This window comes from Motacilla alba, chromosome 4A (genome assembly GCF_015832195.1).
Source record: "Motacilla alba alba isolate MOTALB_02 chromosome 4A, Motacilla_alba_V1.0_pri, whole genome shotgun sequence".
NCBI lineage: Eukaryota > Metazoa > Chordata > Aves > Passeriformes > Motacillidae > Motacilla > Motacilla alba.
The window spans coordinates 9,687,712-9,708,608 of NC_052045.1; the positions used below are offsets into that span (position 1 = coordinate 9,687,712).

The 20,897-nt window shown below is 40.8% G+C and overlaps 1 protein-coding gene across 7 annotated transcripts in view; it reads left to right on the plus strand.

Moving 5' to 3' along the window:
• The window catches only part of GRIA3 (glutamate ionotropic receptor AMPA type subunit 3), a 145,675-nt gene that overhangs the window by 63,088 nt on the left and 61,690 nt on the right, over positions 1-20,897 (plus strand). For all 7 annotated transcript variants that reach the window (XR_005259876.1, XR_005259874.1, XR_005259875.1 and 4 more), the window contains exons 4-6: positions 1,466-1,653; positions 17,960-18,013; positions 19,480-19,641. Coding sequence is in view for 4 of the 7 variants with exons in the window: in XM_038164472.1 (XP_038020400.1) it covers positions 1,466-1,653; positions 17,960-18,013; positions 19,480-19,641 (404 nt within the window). In the remaining 3 variants the exon portion in view is untranslated. The remainder of the gene's footprint in view (positions 1-1,465; positions 1,654-17,959; positions 18,014-19,479; positions 19,642-20,897) is intronic.

Below are 20,897 nucleotides of genomic sequence, written 5' to 3' on the forward strand. Positions count from 1 at the left end.
GCACAGGGAAAGTGAGGGCATTTGAGTGAGACCTAAGGAAGTCACACGGTAAATTATGATAATCTAATTGTAATCCAGAAAATCATTCTTCCCTTGTTTGTGTCTGTAATGAGGTAATGGTGCAGCTCTTCTGGCTTCAGACAACCACTACAAATTTACAGCAGGCTGTGGAAGATCAGGCTGCAGCACAAGTTATTTTTTATTGTTGTACCTCTACAAGGATGTCTGAGTTCAGAATGACTATTGGTGTACTTTGCAGCAGTGAACATGTTGTTCCTCTGTAGCTCAAACTCCTTTCAGTTTCAGAGAACTGGTTATCGCAGAGCACGATTAAGTGGTTGTTGATCCTGTATGTTTATGTGGTTGTGTGTAAGCTTTTCAAATCTGGCTGTGGATAAGAAATCCACAGTATGACTAAATAATTGGACTGAAAGCTTTGCAAATAAATTATCTGGACAGAAACAGCACTCGTATGTATATGCTTCAGTACAATAGAACGCTACTGAAAACCACTAGGTGTGCTTGAAGTAGATGACCTCTGTCTTTGATTGGCATCTGCTCAGAATTGAAACAATTAGAACTATGCACAAAATTAATTTTTCTGAATGAAAACAGGTTCCCAGCTACATACTAAAATAAAGGGGTGCAAATCAATATCTGATGAATCCTACATAAGCATGACTTGACAGAGATTCTGTCTTTAGTTCCACCACTTTTCACTTAGGGACTTGACTTGGGTTCTGCCTTTTGCCGAGGCACGGCTGCTCACAAGAAATTGAAATGCTGCTTGCCTCTGTAATTTCCCACTGTGTAGTCCTTGGTCATTCTGTGCTGCTTCTCTCCTGTGTAGAGGATGCTAACTTAGTTGGTATTACCTTAATGAACACATTGAAAGTGTGCTTAATGCTGCTAGATTCCATGTTTAAAAACATTTTTTGAAATCAGAGTGAGCATCAGTGAAGTGCTCTCCTGTGGTTGTGGCTCCAATGACCGGTACAATGACTTAATTGACATTCTTGTGCAGTGCTTGGATCCCTGCCAGTTAATGACCCATTGCTGCAGTCTGCACAGGCAAATCACCCCTTTTGTCCTGCTCCTCAGGCTGATGGACCTCTGCCCAAGTAATGGCTGCAGGCTCCTATTCTCAGCTGGCACAGACCCCAGCATGGCCATAAACATCCCTGAAAGGATCATAATATGGTATATTGGACAGATTCTGATACGCCTTGCAGAGATATACCACCAAGATGTTCTGCTGAAGTCGGTGACTTTGCCAGTGGCGTAGCTGAAAGGAGAAACTGGTCCCTACGCTGTCGTTTTCTCAAGCATTGAGGCACTTGCAGGCTCTCAGCTAGTCTGTGTTCCTTTAGATGATGCAAGTTTTTGTGAACCCTTTGTCAAACATTCAAAATAGTTTTTATTTTTGTTCTGCTTTTAAATGGTTGTATTGTCTCTTCCCCCACAGGATTTTCCATTCTTCAGGCAATTATGGAAGCAGCAGTACAGAACAACTGGCAAGTGACAGCCAGATCTGTAGGAAGCATAAAAGATGTTCAAGAGTTCAGAAGAATTATAGAGGAGATGGACAGACGGCAAGAAAAAAGATACTTAATTGACTGTGAAGTAGACAGAATCAACACCATTTTGGAACAGGTATCTGCTTTTCAGAAATTGTGATCTCTCTGTGACAGACATCGTCAATATTTCCAGAACTGCTTATTTCTAGAGATTATTAAGTATCCTTTGAGATGTGAGTCCCAACAACTGGCCACTTACCTAGTCAAATTAAATGTCACAGTGATGCTCATAGTTGGTGGCAGCACTTACATGTAATCTACCAGGAAACATCACTGTGATATTTTTTCCCAAATGTTAATAATGAATAATTTTTAAGTAGATAAGGAACCTAGAACCTCAGCTGCCAGAGTAATATTACTGGAATCAAGGCTACTCGTAAGGATTGCAAGACGCATGCAGTATTTTTTAAGTGGAACATGAAACAAGAAATAAAAAGCCAGTGAAGTATCACAGAATCATCTTAAAGAATTCCCAGAAGAAAATCCTGCATATGAAAAATTCAGGTGGTAGTCCAGATGATTAATTAATTAAATTGCCATTTTGGTACATAAAGTCCTCCCCTCTGCACTGCCAGGTGCTGTTGACAGACTTAAATTGCGGGTGATGGAGTCTAAGCACCTTTGTGGGGCAAGATGCATTTGGAGTGAGGTTTTCTCTTGCATGGCTTTCCCAGTGACTGCTTTGCCCCAGAGGAAAATGGCCATACCCTCTGGCCATCCCAGGGTATTGCCCACTCTGCCTGTGTCCCTGGTTGTGCTGTGCAATGTGCTTGCAGAGGTGTAGTAACAAATTGTCAGAAGCAGACACAGGACAGTTCCCTGCTGCCTGGGCTCACAGTAAAGCTGGTGCTGGTGTGGCACCAAATCCATGCTGCTTGGTTAGTCACAGGCATGTGGGAATTCACTTGCATTAAGACTGAAAAACCGTCTGATTACTGCCACTTTGTAAATTTAACTGTGGGTTCATAGTATGGAATAGATCAATAACATTTAAATTTCATGAAGCATTAGCATATCTCTTGGAAATGTTGTATTGTAAACTACCAACAAACTGACCTCACTGCCATAAACCATGGGAAACGTGAAAAATATATTCACTGTGTTCCTTCTCAAAATGTTCAGTTCCTGGCAGGCCTTGAGGTGTATCTCTGAGGGTCAGTCTGTGGGGACAGCCAGGTGCCATAAGGCACAAGCTGTACTAGTCCCTAACTCTGACACCTGGTGTGGCTGTGGTGCTAATACACAGCACTGCATTTTATGCTGTGTTTTTAGGCAATACGCTGAGTGCTGTCTTTAAGGAAATTCATACTAAAAAGTGTAAGGAACTTCTCTTTTTCTTTTTCCTTTCGTTTGCTCATGTTCTTGGAAAAGATGCAAAACACCATAGCTACCCGCAGCCCACTCTTTTGAAAATGCTGCAGGAGAGCACTCCTGAGCCAAGCTTAAAGAGCTCTGTGGGCCCCCTCTCAGCTGAGAAACAGGTCTTTTGTTTGATCTGACTTCATTTACATTTGCTCTCATTTTTTTCTTCTATTGTCCAAGTAAGAGAAAAATAAGTCAAACCGCTTCAGTGCCTACAAGGAAAGCTGTATACCAAGCAAACCATGTAGCAAAAAAAACTGGTGACTCTTTTTACTGCTACTATTCTAAATTCAACTCTAGTGAAGTTTAAATTTTGTTAAATGTATGATTCGGTCTTCTGTCAGTGTGATTAGCATCTATTAAGTAAAAATTTGCTTCTGTAGCCTCCAGGTTTCCCCAGACTCTACAGTACATGCTGGTACCCCTGATGCTAAAAATATCTTCTGTCAACAATTTCCAGAGGTTTTTTTAATTGGATACTGAAAAGCAATGACTTGAATTTCTGCAGGGAAAGCCAGTAATGGTGGATGGACCCTAGGTTGATAGCTGAACAGTTATTGTTTGTAGGCTTTTCCTTCCATCTTCTCTGCTTACCCTGTTATCTTCTCATAAAGTAGTTAAAAGTTTTCACAAACATGTGTCGTATTTAAATCCATCCATCCAGCTTGCTCAAGGGAATGGAGAGTTGTCTTTTTTTCAGCCAAGTGTGTTTGCTGATAGCATAATATTGAGGGGAGAGATAAGTCTGGATTTGCATATTTCAAATCTAGCATTTTATTGCAGTTTCAAAAGTCAATTCAGTGCTATGTGTGGAGTCCAGGAAGGCTGCTCAGCTGAGAAGCAGTAACATCTGAGTCTGTTACCACTTGCTGATGCACATTTGCAGGTGGGTGTGTTTTTCCCAGTGAGAACAAAAGGAAGCCAAGACACCCTACCTGTCTGAACTGCTGTGTCAGAGCACTGATGTACAGCCTGTGTCCCATAGAGGGCTGGTACAGGCTGCCTCTACCCAGCTGCCTTTCCATCCCTCTCCCTTTTTTGGCCTCCTAGGAGCAGAGATCCAAAGGTCAACCCTCCCATTAGCTGCTGGGAGTGCTGCCTCCCTCCAGAGAGGGGGTTTATGTGGTTGCTGTGTGGCACCTGCTATTTCACTCTGAGTCAGCAGCAGCACTTGCCAGTGACCCTGGATTTCAGAGGCTTAAATAGAACTTATTCAAGAAGAAAAGTCATAGCAGAAATAAACAGACTGTAAGCCACTAAACAGTCTACACACGCACTGAGTTTGCTATCAGACTTTTGGGCTCTTGGCCAGCCCATTCAGCAAGCTTGTCAGTGCTCTGCTCCAGGAGCCATGTATCATGGCTTTGTGTTAGTGCTTGGATTCAGTAAGAGTGACCTCTTTTCCTGTATCAGGCTGGTCAGTGTGTGCACTTCTCTTCCTTTGATCCTTTTTTCAACTGGTTTAGACCAGGGTATACATCTCTTCTAAAAATTCAGGCTCATCCAAAGACAATTATACATCTGGGGATTTTCTTCTGAGACTTCAGGTCACTTTGGAATATTCTGTACCTTCCTGTAGTGAGTCACTGACCTTGAGTATTCCATGTGCCTTTAGCGTATGACACATGTGTGAATGTCCCTACATGTCCAAGACCTGTCATATGAAGTGTTTCTCTTCTCAGGGCTGTCTGGTACCTGATCTTCCCAGCTGTGAATATAAGGTCAGGGAAAGAGGGCACCTCAGCTCCTACTCTGCCTGAGTAACCTGTTTTGTGCCAAATTTCATACTGTAGGCTGGTTTGTTTTCATTCTCCATTCAGAAGCTTTTTTGTGATGGGCGTTATATTTTGTCCTGGAGGTGGATACCCTGCCCAAACCTCTTCAGCTGTAGAATAGAGGGAAGCAGAGGAATCAGTAGTTATTCTGTAAGTTGCCATCTGTTTGTTCACCTGCCCTGTAGTTCTATAACCAGTGAGCATGTGGACCTGTATCCCCCTTGCACAACAAAACTATATCCAATCCAATCATCTACTGGCCTCTCAGGCAAACAGATAGCAATACTTATATCATGCAAAATTCATAAGCTCCCCACACTTCTTGTCCCTTGATGCTAAGATATTCTGTATTTTTTCACAGATAGATATAAAATTTTATTCTCATAAACAGAAGAACATTTTCTTCTGAGAGCTAACAGTAAGCCTTAGCCTGTTCAACCATGTATTTAGAGACAGGTTTTTGAGTTAAGAAATATGTTTTTCTTATTCCCGGGATAATAACTGTATTTCAGACTAGAGTGGCTTTATGTCCACTTAGAAGAAAATCTCCCGAGGGCAAATGAGGAGGAAGAAACTCCATTCAGAATCAAAATGGTGAAACTTTACAAAAGACCTGTTTATTCCAGAGACTGCCTGCTTTTATCGAAGGGATGCTATCTCTAAACTTAGTCATGGAGGTTAGGCTTCAAGGCAGTGTCTGTATTAAGTGAAGGCATCTCACAAAGCAAAAGCAATATTCAGTAGAGAAAGCAGTCCCCAAAGTTTTACAATGACAGCCAGACTGTCAAAGACAACTTAAAGTGAAGCCTCTCTAGGATTAAGAAGGGTAGTCTGATGGACTGAACTCTGTCCTGTGCTCACACTGACTATGACGACCTTGGAGTCTGAAATTCTGAGATTAGGATGGAGGTGTGCAGGTTTTCAGTACAGCCCCAGCTGCATCTCCCTGCAGAGCTGCTCAGATCTCAGAGTGAGCTCACTGCACAGCAGCTTTCGCATTTAGGGTGTCATAAGAATAAACACAGAACTGCAGTATTGGGTTGATGAACAGTCATTAAAAATAACAATAGTGAAAACTGTAGTTGAAAAAATTCAAGGCTGCTGTCATGTAAACTTCCTGGTTTGTGTGTTCCATTATAAACAGATGGTCTGGTGGGGGTTTGCCTGTGTTCTCCATAGCAGTTTAAAATACAACTGCCTGCAAATCCAGAGGGCCACTTGAAGCAGAGCTGTGAGCAGCTTCAGCTTCTGCTTTGTTTTTGAAGCCCAGCAATGCCATGTCCTCTGAAGGCACTGCACTGCTTGGAGCAGACCCTCCAGAGCAGTGTGCCTGTCACCTTCTCCAGGGCTCAGGGCCACAGCTGTGTCACACGCTGATTTTATCCTCTGTCTGGAGCTCTGTGAAGCAGTGGGGTTCAGATGAGGCTCCAAGAGAATATCTGCTTTGTAGACTGTTGTGTAACATCATGCTGAAACTGGTACAGTTCATTTTTACATTTTCAATGAACTAGAAACTCAAAATTTAGGGCGTTTCTTCATTAGATACCCATGAGTATTGTTGAAACCAGGATGTAAAGCAGAATGAAAGGTCAATTCTTTCCCTTCACACCGAGCAAGATTCAGCAGCTCTCAATTCTGTATGGGCATATGGGGAGGAAAGGGGAATTACTTAGGTCAGGCACCCTCAGGAGGTAGCCAGCAGAAGAGTAAGAACCAGGATAAGTCCAAAGTGACAGCTTAAAGGGCCTGCTCCTGTCAGCAGAAACTCACAAAGGGAAGGAGATGAATTTTTAAAGCAGAGAGAGTAACGTCTTGGATTAATTGCCCCACACACAGCACATTTCACACATACCTGAGGAAAGAATTTCTAGCTTGTAAAAAGGAATGTCTCTCCAAAGCCATCATCCAGATTGCATAAAACAAGCTGTGTTCTAAATGACAGGAATTTATCAGAGCATTATTAGTCATCCTGCAGAATGATTGAAGTAATGGCACACAAAGCTTAAAAGTGTTCAAAAGACATTAAAGCACAGTTTTAAATGTATCTGATCGGTAGTAATAATAATTAATTGAGAAACATCTCACTGTGAATGTGGAAGCTTCTGTATGTGGAAGATTGCTGCCAAGCAACTATTGTTTCTTGTGCTAGTGGTGTATGACCCTGGAGTCACTATTAGAGTTTTTATTTTTCTGTGATTGCAGCAGTTGCTCATTTTATGTTTAATGCTAATTTATGGGATATTAATGCACACACATGCATCTGCTTTTAATACTTTGCATCTTTTTACCACAATATTTGAAGTATTCAGTTATGCTGTTACAGTCATACTTACATGGCAATCTCTGCATTGCCATTAAATGTACAGAAAACCAAAATCTTTGTTTAGTTATGCTGTTCCAAGCACAGAGTCAACCATTATCCTGAAGATGATATTTAAATTGATATCACTGTGCTCATACTGAGATTGTATTTGCTTTGAACTTCAGTTAATAGGTAGCTGTAAAAGCTCAATTTGCTGCATAGCTCACCTTTCTATGCAGCTTTTCAGGGCACAGAAATGGTGCATGTGTCTGCCCTGGGCCCTCTGAGGGTCCCACTTGCTGTTGAGCCTGTGTCAACACTGTCTGAGCTGTTCAGGTGCACCCTCAGAGGGCCTGAGGGCCATTGGCCCTCACCTTTCCCAGCTGTTGCATTTGGTGAGCTTTGGGAGCAGATGGACTCATGGATGATTCTTGTGCCATACCTGGACTGGAGGAGGGGATTTGGTCTTTAATTAGTCCTACAGATAATTTTCAAAAACAACATTCACAAGAAGTGTTTTTAAGACACAGAGTGTTTGAAGGAAAGGGAGAGCGGGCTGTAATTTGTTCAACGTGTGATTCCCTAAGTTTTTGTCTTTCCCTATTTGTTCATCTCTCCATTTCTAATAGCTTTGGGAATCTTTGTCACCTCTTCTAAGCTCCTGACTGATTTTGAAGCCACTCACTCAGTCATCTCTTCCAGGTTTTTAAAATCAGTTTGTGTATAAGTTGCTTTGTTTCAGTCCTGGCATTTAAATGTGGTTCTTTCTCCTTATACATAAAGGATAAGCCCTTTCATCTTAGCAGACATTACCTTAATTTCTGCATCTGTCTTTCAAATAGTTTAATGCTTGAAACTCTGCTTCTAACCAAAGCCTTTCCTTAATTAGTTTCCAAGGCAACCAACCATCTTGGCGACAATTCAGATGAACCAACTGCAGGGAGAGGAAGGAAACACACTATCAAAATGAATAGTAATAGCACAGTACCACTGTGCAAACAGGCCTTGTACATCACCAGAGACAGCACGATAGTTCTGGTGTCTCATCAGTTCATTTACAAGGAAAGTAAAAAAAAAAGCTGCACAAGAGTGTGTGTCTTTTTTTCACAGCTCACCAAGCTGGGATTAATGGCTTCAGTGTTATGGATCATGTATCCAGGGGAGGAGGAGAACTGCTGGGGCTTTCCAGGGCCCCTCATGGACCAAGGTGTTCCCAAGTGCATCCCTTAGAGCACAGTTACACTGCAGTTCAGAGAGCAAGATTTTCAGAATGGGGGCCACCCCTGCGCTTTTTGAGCTCAGGTGCTGGTGGTGCAGTCTGGAACACCCTGGGAGTTCATAGCTGCAGTCTTGTGGGGACACATCCCCAGAAGTGAGATCCAGGGCTGTGGTGGGTTAGCTGCAGGCTCCAGATGGGTTTGGATCAGGCATTCTGTGGCAGAGTACATCCCGGTGCAGTCTCTCACTGCTGTAATTGCACATTCATATGGGATCCTGTCTCTTATCCCCTCTTACCTGTGCAATTCCACCTGCCTCTGGGGAGCAGATTTAAGACATCAGGGGAGAGTTTGGATTATTTTTATAGAGAATCAGGCCCTATCAATCAACTCAACTCAAACACAGACTTACCCCACAGAATCCAACCAGTTAAGCTGGAAAGCAGTGTAATAATTTTAGAGAAAACTAATGTTCCACGGCTTAAAAAAAGCCCATCTTACTAAATTAAATTTGTTCATGTCACACCATAGACATGCATGTGGAGGTATAATGGTGTATGTATTACTGAAAGCTCTGTCTTCCAAAATGTGTAATAAATAAAATTATCAATAATATACATAGACCTTAAAAAATGTCTTAAGTATCTTCTGTCCTGGGAAAATGCATGTAAAGAATCAGAAAAGAAAAATATTGCTGTATCTCTGTTACCTCATATGAGTAAAAAAGTTGGCCCTTCTGCATAAAAATCTAGTAAAAATAAATTAACTCTTCATAATCTTTTTCAGTTCATGGTTTATGCACCAAGTTATATGGGAATATTGTAGAGTGCTGCTTATAGTGAAGCAGAATAAACCTTTCAGACTCGTTGAAAGCATTGAAAAAAAAGCAAATTGAGTGCAATTCCAGTCACAGTAAAATGCTATTTATAATAAAAAAATAAGAAAAAGTAACCTTGTCTTTCCTAGAGGAGATTGCACTGACTATTTTTTTCTAAATTTTGTAAGGCATTTGAAAAGGAAAGGAAATGCTTAAAAAGGGGGGAAAAAAAAAAAAGAATGGCCACTATTCAGTATTTTTGGTCTGCTTGAAAGCAGTGCTCTGCAGTACAGAACCCCTTCCAAAAAATTCTCATGTGAGCACTGGGACTGAGTTACTGCGACACTTCTGGGTTATATCCAAATAATAGTTTGAAGTGATCCTGACATGCAGTAATAGTTTATATAAGCAGAATTCTTTTTCCAAGGACTCTTGTCCAATTCCAGGGAATAACACTGGGATTTTACTCTGACATGCTGATGGGAAGTACAGAGAAAATGGGAAATTTGTGTGTTTTTAAAATGGAAACTGTGTGACTCAGTTTACCTAATTTCTTTCTTTCTTCCCCCAGTGAATATAGATGCTTTTATATTTTGAGCAGCTAAGACTGAAGAAGTTTATGCTGTGGGGTATGAAAAGGAGAAATGAGCATTGTTTATGTGTGTCTGTGATTGCAAGGGTGTGCTCTGAAGGGTGTTGGATGTACAGATTCGTGGAACTGAAAGCCAAAAGGGACAGTTGGATATCTCCTGTGCCACAGGGTTTGGGCAAATGGTCCAAAGGGCACTAAAGAGCTTCCTGTAGTGATGTGGATGCACCATCAAACAGTGGGACAGTGCTGAAGCACTTCTGACTTCTGAAGAAGGTTTGAACAACTGAGAATAAATGTAATATTACTGTTATTAGCCATCTTTGTGAAAGTGACTTCAGGTGTTGTGAAATTTAGGGAGGCACACTAAGTTAGAAGTCAGCTTTGGTTGTGGTGGTTTGGTTTGATCTACCTGATATGGACTTGCTGGTCTGCAAGAGCTGCTGAGGAGCAAGGAGGCAGCAAAAGGAAAGAGAGGGTATGGGAAGCTGGAAATGGGGATGGTGGGACCATGTTACACAGGACTGGAGCTGGCTGCTCTGTAGATTGAAGGAAATGTAACTGCTTGTTACATAATTTGCTAGGAAAGCAACTTATCTGTGATTTCTATGATATCTAAAGCCTCTATGGGAAATTTTAGGTGAAATTTAAATTTCAGGAGAAATTAAGTTTTTACAGAGGCTTGAAGAAGTACTGGAACTTCCTTGAATGTTAAAACATCTTTCATGATCATTTCTCAAAGGAGGCTCTTTCTCAAAAAATATACTAGAATGGCATAGACAATTTAAATGTTATCTCCTTAAAATTACCTATATGTGAAAACTACTGCTGCAGAGTAACATATGTAATAACTTATTTGCTTCCCATAAATACAGCTGCAAAAACTCCTCCAGAAAACAACTGGCTTTTTAGTTCATTACCCTTACTTAAGAATCTAAAGAATTCACTAATTAAAAATTTCTATTACACACCTCTTCAAGGCAGCTGTCTGGGAACAAGTATGTCTTCATGAAGGTATTTTGGCAAAATAAGGGGGGAAAGGTCTCAGCAATTTTGAGTATCCTTTTCATATGGCACAAAGAATTTTCGTTTTGGTTGTAATGGCCCCTTGTATCTGATCATGTTTTTAGTGGACTAGCTTCAAGTGATGACAGGTAGTTTAAGTTTTGATTATTTTTGACATTAAGGTCTTTGTATTGAAGGATGTGAATTGTGAAGAGAGATGCAGTCCTGAGAGATATAACATTGGTTTTGTCTGTCTGAACAAAGAAGAAATTTTGATAGAAAGTTTATTTCATGAATTTTATTCTGTTTAAAGAATAAATAATTGTGATTATGAATGGCAGTTACCAGAGATCATGAAACTCTTCATCTCTGTGTGCTCTGATCCAATGTTTTGCAGTCGAATATGTCCTTTAACAATAATTATGCCAACAGATTAATTAATCTGGCAATATTACTAAGTCATATCGAGGAAAATGAGTTTAAGAAAATTTTTTCAGGGCACAGAAGATTTTGCCAGCACAATGAAAGAACTTAGGGGGAAGTATCATGCCCTCAGAACCAATGTTGCAGTTCGTACTTTTTTTTTCTGAAATAATTTCTAATGTAACCTTTTATGCACAAGATAAATGTGTATTCCACTACACAGTCTTCAATCAGCAAATATCAGATTAGTTATGGGAAAAGAAAGCTGTAGCCATATGGAGGGAGAATGAAGCACAACACAGCTTTCAGATGTTGCATTTCATTACCCTCCAAGGACTAACATGTACAACCATCACCTCTCTGGAGATGGCCTAAAAGCAGACTTTCACTCTTGATGTGACTATCATGAAGGAGACAGGCAAGGCAAAGAAGGACACAAGAAGGGGGCCAGAGGGGGAAAACCTTACAAAGTGCTTCAGAGGCATCAATTCCCTGCTTCTGCCAAGCACATTTTTGTCCTCTCCTTCCAGGAGATTCCGGTTCTCTAGGAGAGGATCTCCCGTGAGAGATTCGCTGCGGAACAGCCAAAAGCTGTTTGAAGAATGTTTTATATGCCCAAACAAATGATCTTGATATTGTGCTGTAGAGAAAAGTGAGGATTTGGTTATAAAATGTAGTCACAAATGTATAAGGTGGCAATAGCATGGAAGTAAAATTCTTAGGTCCCTGTACTGCACAAAACCACAGAATGCATCAATTGGGACTGCGTGGGGATTTGTGACATTCTCTAAAAGGCAGGAAGGCTCTGAAATGGTGGATGAATTAATCTCACATATATATTCAGTTATTTTTAACTGCAACAAATAATATGTGTGTGGAATCTTCATCTTAATATTTAACACATTCTTCATTTAATATTTAACTCAAATTTAATATAGTACTCATTCTTCATATAAATGAAATCATTGTTTACTGCATATTTTACAGCATCACTATCCCTGGTGGCCAGATTCCTGTCCCATTAATACCAAGTGAAGAGATGAATTGCCTTCCCTGGGTTTGCACTACAGTTACAGTCTCGAGGTTTTGACCCTTTGTGTGAGGGAAGCAGCTCCTGCAGAATGTGGAAATGGTTTTGTCTCTGCGGAATTAAAGGCTGGACAGGCATCACTTGTTTGGCAGTGACAGACCACCAGTAGCTGGGATGTATCTTTTGTCACCATGAGATTGTGGTTCCTGTGGAGCCTCGTTTATTGGCGCTGGTGGTGTTGGTGTGATAGAAAGAGTCAAAATCATGACACAAAAAAACCCCTTTTTTATAAATATACTGAGAGAAGATTGAACCTTGTCTAGTGTTTATAATCCTCAGGGGGAATATGGTCTTACATTCAGAGGCTTGTGTGTAAATTGGAAAACAGGTGAGTGGGCTTACAGTAAAATTGAGCTACTGGGGTTACAAAGGATCTTATTTTTACTGTGGTATAGATGAGGTTAGATGGAGATCTATATGGAGATGGTATAGATCTGGTTAGATGAGGAAAGTCCTGTTCCCATAGGAAAAGTTTTGTTTTCTGTTCTCCTGTTTTTCCTACTCCCGTCTGGAAAGTTTACGTGACAAGGGGTGACCTGTGCAGAGCAAACATAGTGAGGAACGATGATGTGCTACTGTGCACTGCTCACATGGTAACTAACACTCCACGAGGTGACTCCTGCATTGCTGTTTGTCGCGCACTGAGGCAAGAGCTGCAGTGCCATGGCTGCAGACCCATAGGCAGCTCCCCCGGTGCAGGAAGGGTCTGCAGGAGTGGGCAGGAGGCCAGGGAGAGGACTCTGCAGTGCTTCAGAAGTTCCTCCTTTTGCTGAGGGGTAGGAACAGAGCTGAGATGCAGTACTTGCAGATGGCGCTCAAGAGAGGTTAAGCATCTTGCCAACATACTGACAACTTTTTGGGCCTTGCCTTCAGTTTCTATTAAACTAATTGGATGGTCACCCTGATACTCTGTTTCTCTCCTTTCTTCATTTTGTCCTGAAGACAAATGAGGTGGTAGCACTGGTTCCAGTAGGGTGCTGCATCACCAGGCACAGCTTGTCAGTCATTCAATCCAATGTGGGTAGGAGCTGCTCAGATCTGAGATAAGCTTCAAGGAGCTCCATCCTTGGAACAGAAATGCTTTCAATAGGGCTAGGAGCTAGAAAACACCTGACCTGCTAGCCAGGTGAGAAGACAGTGTTCTCCACAACAATTTAGGCTTGCCAGACAGTTGTTGCTATACTTGATATCCCTCTGTTCCCATGAAGTGCAATCAACACTGATAGCTTATCCTGATGATGCTGTTAACTTTTTTTTTATCCCTGAGTCCATTTATCAGTTTTGCTTGTTTGCTATGGGAAAGAAAGAGTTGTGTGATCACTTCTGACATTTGCTCACTGCTTTGAAGGCAAAGGTGTCACAATTATATTTTTATAGCGAGGTGTAAAGGCTCATTACTGTCTAACTAGGGGTAGCTAAGTTCTCCTGTCCTCAGAAATGTGCATGTACACTTGAAAAACAGTAGACTCTTTTTTAAGTGTAGGCTTTTTGTAACAATGGAACCCAAATTCATGTATAAATAACCTCAACAAAACCAGCAAAACACTTTTTAACTCTGATCTTATGGGAAATTTCATTTTGCTTACTACTGTCTTACTAAAACATAGGAAAGAAGAGCTCTAGAGTTAACAATGCCTCATTGTTCCCAGATGTGGTCAAAATGGAAAGACACATTACAGCAGGTCAGATCTCTGCCTGTCATTCCATTAAAGTGGCATATTTCTGCCACTTGTCAGGTATGAAAAGCACAGTAAAATTTTTCAGACCTGCTTTGTGGCAATACTGCCTGTCAGCATCAGTATTTTATGTTATGGAAAGATCCAATAGCCTCATAAAATTTTGTGGGTTTGAGCTGTCGATGAGGTAATCTGTACTTTTGTGATCTAGTTTTTTTTATTTCTTTATTCATTTGTAAATAAAGGATGATAAGTCCTTTAGTCTGACATCCTGGTCAGACTGAACTGACCAGATGGCAGTGGATTGAAATGTAGGAAAGATATGCTCCTTACAGGTATTAATTGGATCATGGTAGTTTTCCTTTCATTGCTGCCAAATTCATGATAGCTCCTTCTCTCAGTAAAAGTGCAAGCATATCCTCTTAGCTTGTATTTTTCAATGCCTTTTTAAAATTAAAGCCCACAGAGGCAGGAAGGTGGATTTAAAAATGACTGAACTGCTGGGCTTAGAGGGTTGTGATCAGCAACACAGAGGCCAGCTGGAGGTTAGCTGCTATTTGGGGTACCCTGAGGGTACTGGGGCTAATCCTGTTTAACCTCTCTCTGAGGGATCTGAAGGTTGTGGGATGGAGTGCAGTCTCAGCAAGTTTGCAGATGATAGCAAATTAAGAGGAGCGATACACCAAGTGGTTGTGCTACAATACTTTGACAGGCTGATGAAGTGAGCAGAATGGAACCTCGTGAAGTTCAGCAAAGGGAAGTGCAAAGCCTTGCACCTGAAAAAGAACAACCCCATGCACCAGTGCAGACCAGGTCAAGGCTTCCTGGCTGGAAAGCAGCTCTGCAGAGAAGGATCTTGGGGTCCTGGCAGTCGAGCTGACCGCAAGCCAGCCCTGTAGTGTCACAGCAAAGAAGGCCAGCAGCATCCTGGGCTGCACTGGATTAGCATGGTCAGCAGGTCACTAGAGGTGACCCTTCCTTTTTACTCTGCAGTGGTGAGGCTGCATCTGAAGAGCTGTGTACAATTCTGAGCTCACCAGTGTAGGAAAGCCATGGGTGTCCTCATGAGAGAATTGTCCCTGTTGCTCTAGAAATACCACAGTGCTTCATACCAACTTAATATTAGCCAGTTAATAGCTTTAGTGCTATCTTCCAAAACTTTAGGAAAAATCTGAAAAGGCAAAAAATTTGTAGTTGCCTATTTGTTATAATGATGACTGATGCAGTGGAAACGAAATTGTCTTTATGCTTGCATTCAAAAAATAACTCCCCTAGGCAGAAGGAAAAGTAAAATTACCAATGGTGATTTAATTTGTCAGTTGGGCATATAGGTCTGTACTTCAAGTAAGCCTGCTGCTGACCAGCAGATTATACTTCTATTTTGAAAGCAGATACATTTTATTTTCCCTCTAGATGTTCTCTTAATTAATTGGGAATATCCAAAGAGTTAATTAAAAATAAAAACTTTATTTGATTCTATATCAAACCTGACATTATGATCTTTTTATCTACAAAGCAAGAATTATGTGGGATCAGAAATCTGAATTATTCATTATGGTTTCCAGCTATTTTTTTCTCTTCTCCTTTGTTCAGTGTAAAATCTTATAAGCTTTTCTTTCAGTCAAGGTGAAAGCAATATTAAGTCTTGGAAGTCAAACTTACGAAAGACATGTAGCTCTGTGAAATCCTTGCCCTGTAATCCTGGCTTTCTATTCACCAGCACTATTCAATATCCCACTTTCTGTGTAAGCTTCGCAATATATCAGCAGTTGATGAGATTTATTTGTTATACTCCTGTTATACTGTTATACTTCTGTTTTCCTTCTTCATAAAAAAGCTTTATCCATCACTTGGCTCCCCTGGGAGTAACACGTCTGTGATTGTTTCTGCTGGGCTCGCTAATCCAGCAGCTCCCTTCAACATGCTGGACAGTTGGTGCAGGGTGGAAAGTGAGGGAGGAGGAGAGTTGTACTTGTTAAGATTTAGGACAGCTGTGTAGTGTGTTGTGAATTTTAAACACATTGTTAAGATCCAGTTCAATAGTTATGAGCCAATGTGGTCGATTGTATGAATAGAAATGCTGTCAGGTCACTTCTGAAAGATGCTTTATGAATTACAGCTTGACTGTAGTATGTTGGACCTCTCAAAGGTTTAATAAGCAGAGTCATTTTGAAGACATGACAACGGATGAGACGAAAGTTGAGTCTGATCTATGCTAATGAGTCCTACATTTCCTATTTGCAGTGCTGCTCCTGATGCCTGTAGCAGTTCCATGTATGTTTTTCTTACAGCCTCTGACTACATCTGTGGTGATATTTTTCTCTTAAATAAACACATTTCTGCATAGAAACGTAAAAGCTTTCTTATTTGTTGTTAAGGTTAAAACCACAATTGTTGTTCTTAAATAAGTTTTTTGTCTCTAACCTGCCTTTAAGGTGAAATTAAAATGTACAGAGAATTCAGTATGCAAATAGCATGCACACCAGATGATCTGAAGGAAGCCTGCACATTTCCACAGAAAACAAATGTGAGTGTAGGAAAGCAGATGCTTTCTACCAACAGAGTGTACATACAGTTCTCAAGAGGACCTGACAAACAGTTTATTTTCAGGCTGCTGGAAGTATGCAAATTCCTACAGAATTAAATGTGAATTTAAAGGAAATGGCATCTATTAAGGACAATACTACCCAAAGAGGCAATTGGGAACTTAATAACTTAATCAAGAACTTGAGCAGGCTCAGCAGTATATCTAAAGTCACTGACTCAAATGTCATCTGTTTTTAGCAAAGACGTTAAATGGTTATGTTTTCTTTTAAAGTGTGGTGTTTGGAGTGTGTTTCTCTGATCATGGAGTAACTTTGTATGGTTATGTGTAGATTTTCAGATGGTTCATCACAAAGCATCATCTGTTTGCATGAGCTGCTTGAAGGACATATACTATGATAATAATTGTGTGTATTTTTGCCAGCATTATGTTTGCCAGTTTTAACCCAGCAAGCCTGGGTAGAATTGCTTATGTCCTGACATGCATGCAAGCACCATAATTATAAATTTAATTCTTACTGGTGGATGTTGTTCCATTTGATGGCTGTGGGACTGGATGGATGTTTCTGAGGTTATAATCTGAAGGCAGGGGCACAGTTTTGCACAAGTGGCATTGTTGGTGAGCCAGCTGCCCCCTCTGTAGACATGGGAAGTGTTTGTTTTCCTTCCTTATGCAAAAGCGCAGGATTCCTGGAGTGGGGGGAGCACACAGGATGGCGCAGTTCAGGCTTGCCAGACAGTGCTGCCTCCACTGTTCCCCATTACCCTCGGAGAATCCAGCTGCTGAGTTCATCCTGCTGCCCTTTTGTCCCTTAGCGATTCCATTTAATGACTGTTTGTAGGGGAGATGCCCAAGTGAGGTCGGCCAGGGCAGGAGATGTTGCTTAGTGGAATGTACAACATAACATTTAGTGGCAATTTTGACAAAACATTGTAAGGTCAGATGTATCCATTTAGATGCACCAGAAATGACAGGTTTTCAGGCCTTTTGGAACCTCTCAAAAGGCAATGAAGGTCATGCTTATAACTTTGGGAATTTAACTTTAGACAGTCACACATGAAAAGGCTTGGCCAGGGTTCTTGTAGGGAACTCCCTGTACAACTTGGAGCCTGCCCAGCCCTGCTGTGCTGGTACAGGTTAATAAACACAGTGAGAGCCTGGGCTGTGTCCTGCCCCTCTCCTACACTCCACAAACATGGGACAAAGTAAACAGGAGTAAACAGGAGTTTACTTTGGGTAGATACAATGTTACCTCATTTCAGAGCTGAAATACTTAAACTGATAACTAAAATTAACCTTGTCATCAGGGAGGACACCGACCACAGGAATGAATTTGCCAGGTAAGGTCATCTCTGCAAGCAGAGTCTTCTTAGCCTTGTGAGTTACTCTTTGTTGTACTCTGCCCGTGTGTTTGAAAACCACAGACTGCATCTTGTCTGTAATGCCACAGATCTGCAATACTTGTGCTGCCCATGGACTGAACATGGAGGATTATCAAAATGTTCATTCTCTGTCTCTTTTCTGCTAGTTAAGAGTCATCTTGTTACAACTGAATCATCTGTAATGTTTTTCTCCACACAGGTCGTAGTCCTCGGCAAACATTCAAGAGGCTATCACTACATGTTAGCTAACCTGGTAAGAACTTATCTTCATGGAAAGTATAGCTGCATTTTAGAGGGTAAAATATTCTGTTCAGGTTGTGGAAACTTTAATCAGGAAGTGAAATGCATGGATGAGTACTTGGATTTTGAGAAATTGCTTCAGTAAATACTATAACTGGTATGTCATCTCTACTCAGTTTCTTTTGTCAGAAAATGTCATGTCCTCTACTAATTTCAAAGTAATAATTTAACTATATATTTTTCCAGTAATTTCTATCCTCATAAATTAGATGTTTCTATCATCATAAATTGTGACTGTAATTTTCTGTAAACATACTTTGAATTTAAGCACTCTAGGAAAAATAATTGTAGCATGTTTCTGTATAAGTGGTAAAAAGCTGCAAATTAGAACAATTCTATCAAGTAAACCACCAAGGCTGTTTAGCCTTTCTTTTGTATTTCAGAGAGTAGGGTTGTGCCTGTGTATGTGCTGACCTACCAGGAAGAGGCTGTACATTTCTGTCTGTATCAGAGCTTCTTCTGGAGAGTAGGATTGACTTTCACGGGTATTTGTGGTGCTTTTGAAACATCATCTACTTAAATTCCTTCCAAAAAGTCTTATATTGTAATTAATCCTGCAGGAAGACTCATTTTTAGGTTCTGTGCCTACTGTGAGTAGAAAAATGTGAGTTTTTCCAAAACTCTCACTTTCTAGTTGGCAATCTTAATTACTCAAAGATTCTCTGTATCCATGTTTTGGTGTGATTAAAGCAGAAAAGACAAATTTTTAAATATCCTTATTTAGTATAAGTACTGTATGACTTTAAGATGCATCATTTTGCATTATAAGAAGCAGACATGATCTCACTGATTAGCTCATGCATAGAAATACAGAGGTTCTTATTCTGGGTTGCCTTTTAGTATGTGTAACCATTGACATTCAGATAAACATGACTGCAATCAAGTCATACTAATCAAAAAGACTCCAATTTACTGCCTCAGGTATAAATAACAACAGAGTGGGAGAGAATCATCCCGTTCTGCTTGCACGTGGCATGCTGAGTGATGCTGTGATGGAGAACTGCCTGGCAAGAAATGGAGTGGTTTTCTTTCCCAGCCCTGAACCTTTGAATTCACTTTGCTGTACAAATGGGATTTGAGGTCCTTGACCAGTTTTCACCATGATCAGGACAGAAGAGGAGATGGTGCTTCAAGTTTCCCTGCTGTTTTCTTTCTGACTGGCAAACATTACCTACCACATTGCCACAACCCAAAAGGGAAGTTTTCTATTGCAACAAACAAGAAGATGTTTTAAATTCTGTCCTATGCCACTATCAAAATCCTAATTGTGATTGTTGTCTCCCTGGTAGAATATTTTCAGCTAACGAGAGGGGCATTAGGCAGTGTCCTTTGTGCTGCACTTGTAGCAGGTAAAACTGAGCCGGAGGAAAGTGGCTTTGGATGACAATGATTCTTTTTCTTCTACATGTGTCCTCCCAGGGTTTCACAGACATTGTTCTGGAGAGAGTGATGCATGGAGGTGCCAACATTACTGGATTCCAGATTGTTAATAATGAAAATCCAATGGTTCAACAGTTTCTACAGCGCTGGATGAGGCTTGATGAAAGGGAATTCCCTGAAGCCAAAAACTCACCATTAAAGGTATTTATTGTAACCTATCAGTGATGGACATGATATGCTTTTAGCAATTCTTTGGGAGTTTTTAACCTCAGATTGAGTATGACACAGATCCCCAATGAGAACATGTTACAACATTCACTGCCCTTGCAGAAGAAAGAGGCAGAGGCTGCTATGCCAAGTGCCCACCATGGTGGGAGCTCCTCAGAAGCAAAGGCATGGTCTTGCAAATCCTGTCACTGTGCAGTGGATATAAAAACTTCAAATGTGAACCTCTTGTGTTAGTCTTGAGCTGGATATAGGGGCTAGTTAGATTTGGGGTTAGATGCAAAATATGGATTACTAGTCCATTTTAACGGTAATAGGGAATTTCACATGCCAAATGAAGTAGCTCTGAATTCACTAAGGAGCCACTGCCACCTCCTAGTTACTGCTGACACCCTCATAATCTAACCCTCTGTTTTGTACCACTGTCTTTTACTTAAGCAGTCTGGCTATTAAAAACCAATACAATTTTCAAAATCCAGTAACATTTTTCACAAATTTTTTGCATGAAATTCCCATGTTCACCAAAACTATCACAGATTAGATGAAGTAAATGCACATGTTATGAGGAAACTTGCAGCCTGTTACTATCGCACCCAGATATTTTTCTGCCTCAGCATCTCTTTCATAGAGGGGGGTGCTATTCGCTGTCCTGTGAAGGAGTGCATCACAGAAACCCTGTCTAGGCACAGAAGTCATAAAATCTTCTAGGAGCACTGCATATTAGTAATGTTCCTTCTTTCTCATCTTCTTTTGGTGAGATCTGTATAGGTGAATTAAACCTGGGTATGGTAGTATACAGACTGGTTTCTTAGGGCAGCCAAGTCTATAAAAACCACTGCCCTGACAAGACAGTTCCTGTCTTTCATGTTGGACTTGGGAAGGATACATGCAAATTGATGGAGCAGGTTTGGAATGCAAAATTACTTTGATAAACTGGAGTAATGTCTTGGTACGAATAAGACAAAGTTCAGGAAAGCATTAAAATACTAGATAGGAAGGGAAAATCTAGTCCGGTTCCATGCATGGGGGCAGCAGGGTAGGCAGTAGCCCTGGGTTGGGCTACAGACAGAAAAGAAGCCACTTACGAGGATCTGCTCCTTCTGGCAGTGCCATTCATTAATGACTGGTGCCATTTGGAGAGATACTGTTCCATCCCTGACATCATGTCATTTCTGTGAGGGAAGAAAATTTTCTTAATCCCACGCCTTTCTGGCATTTCAGAGGAAGCAGAG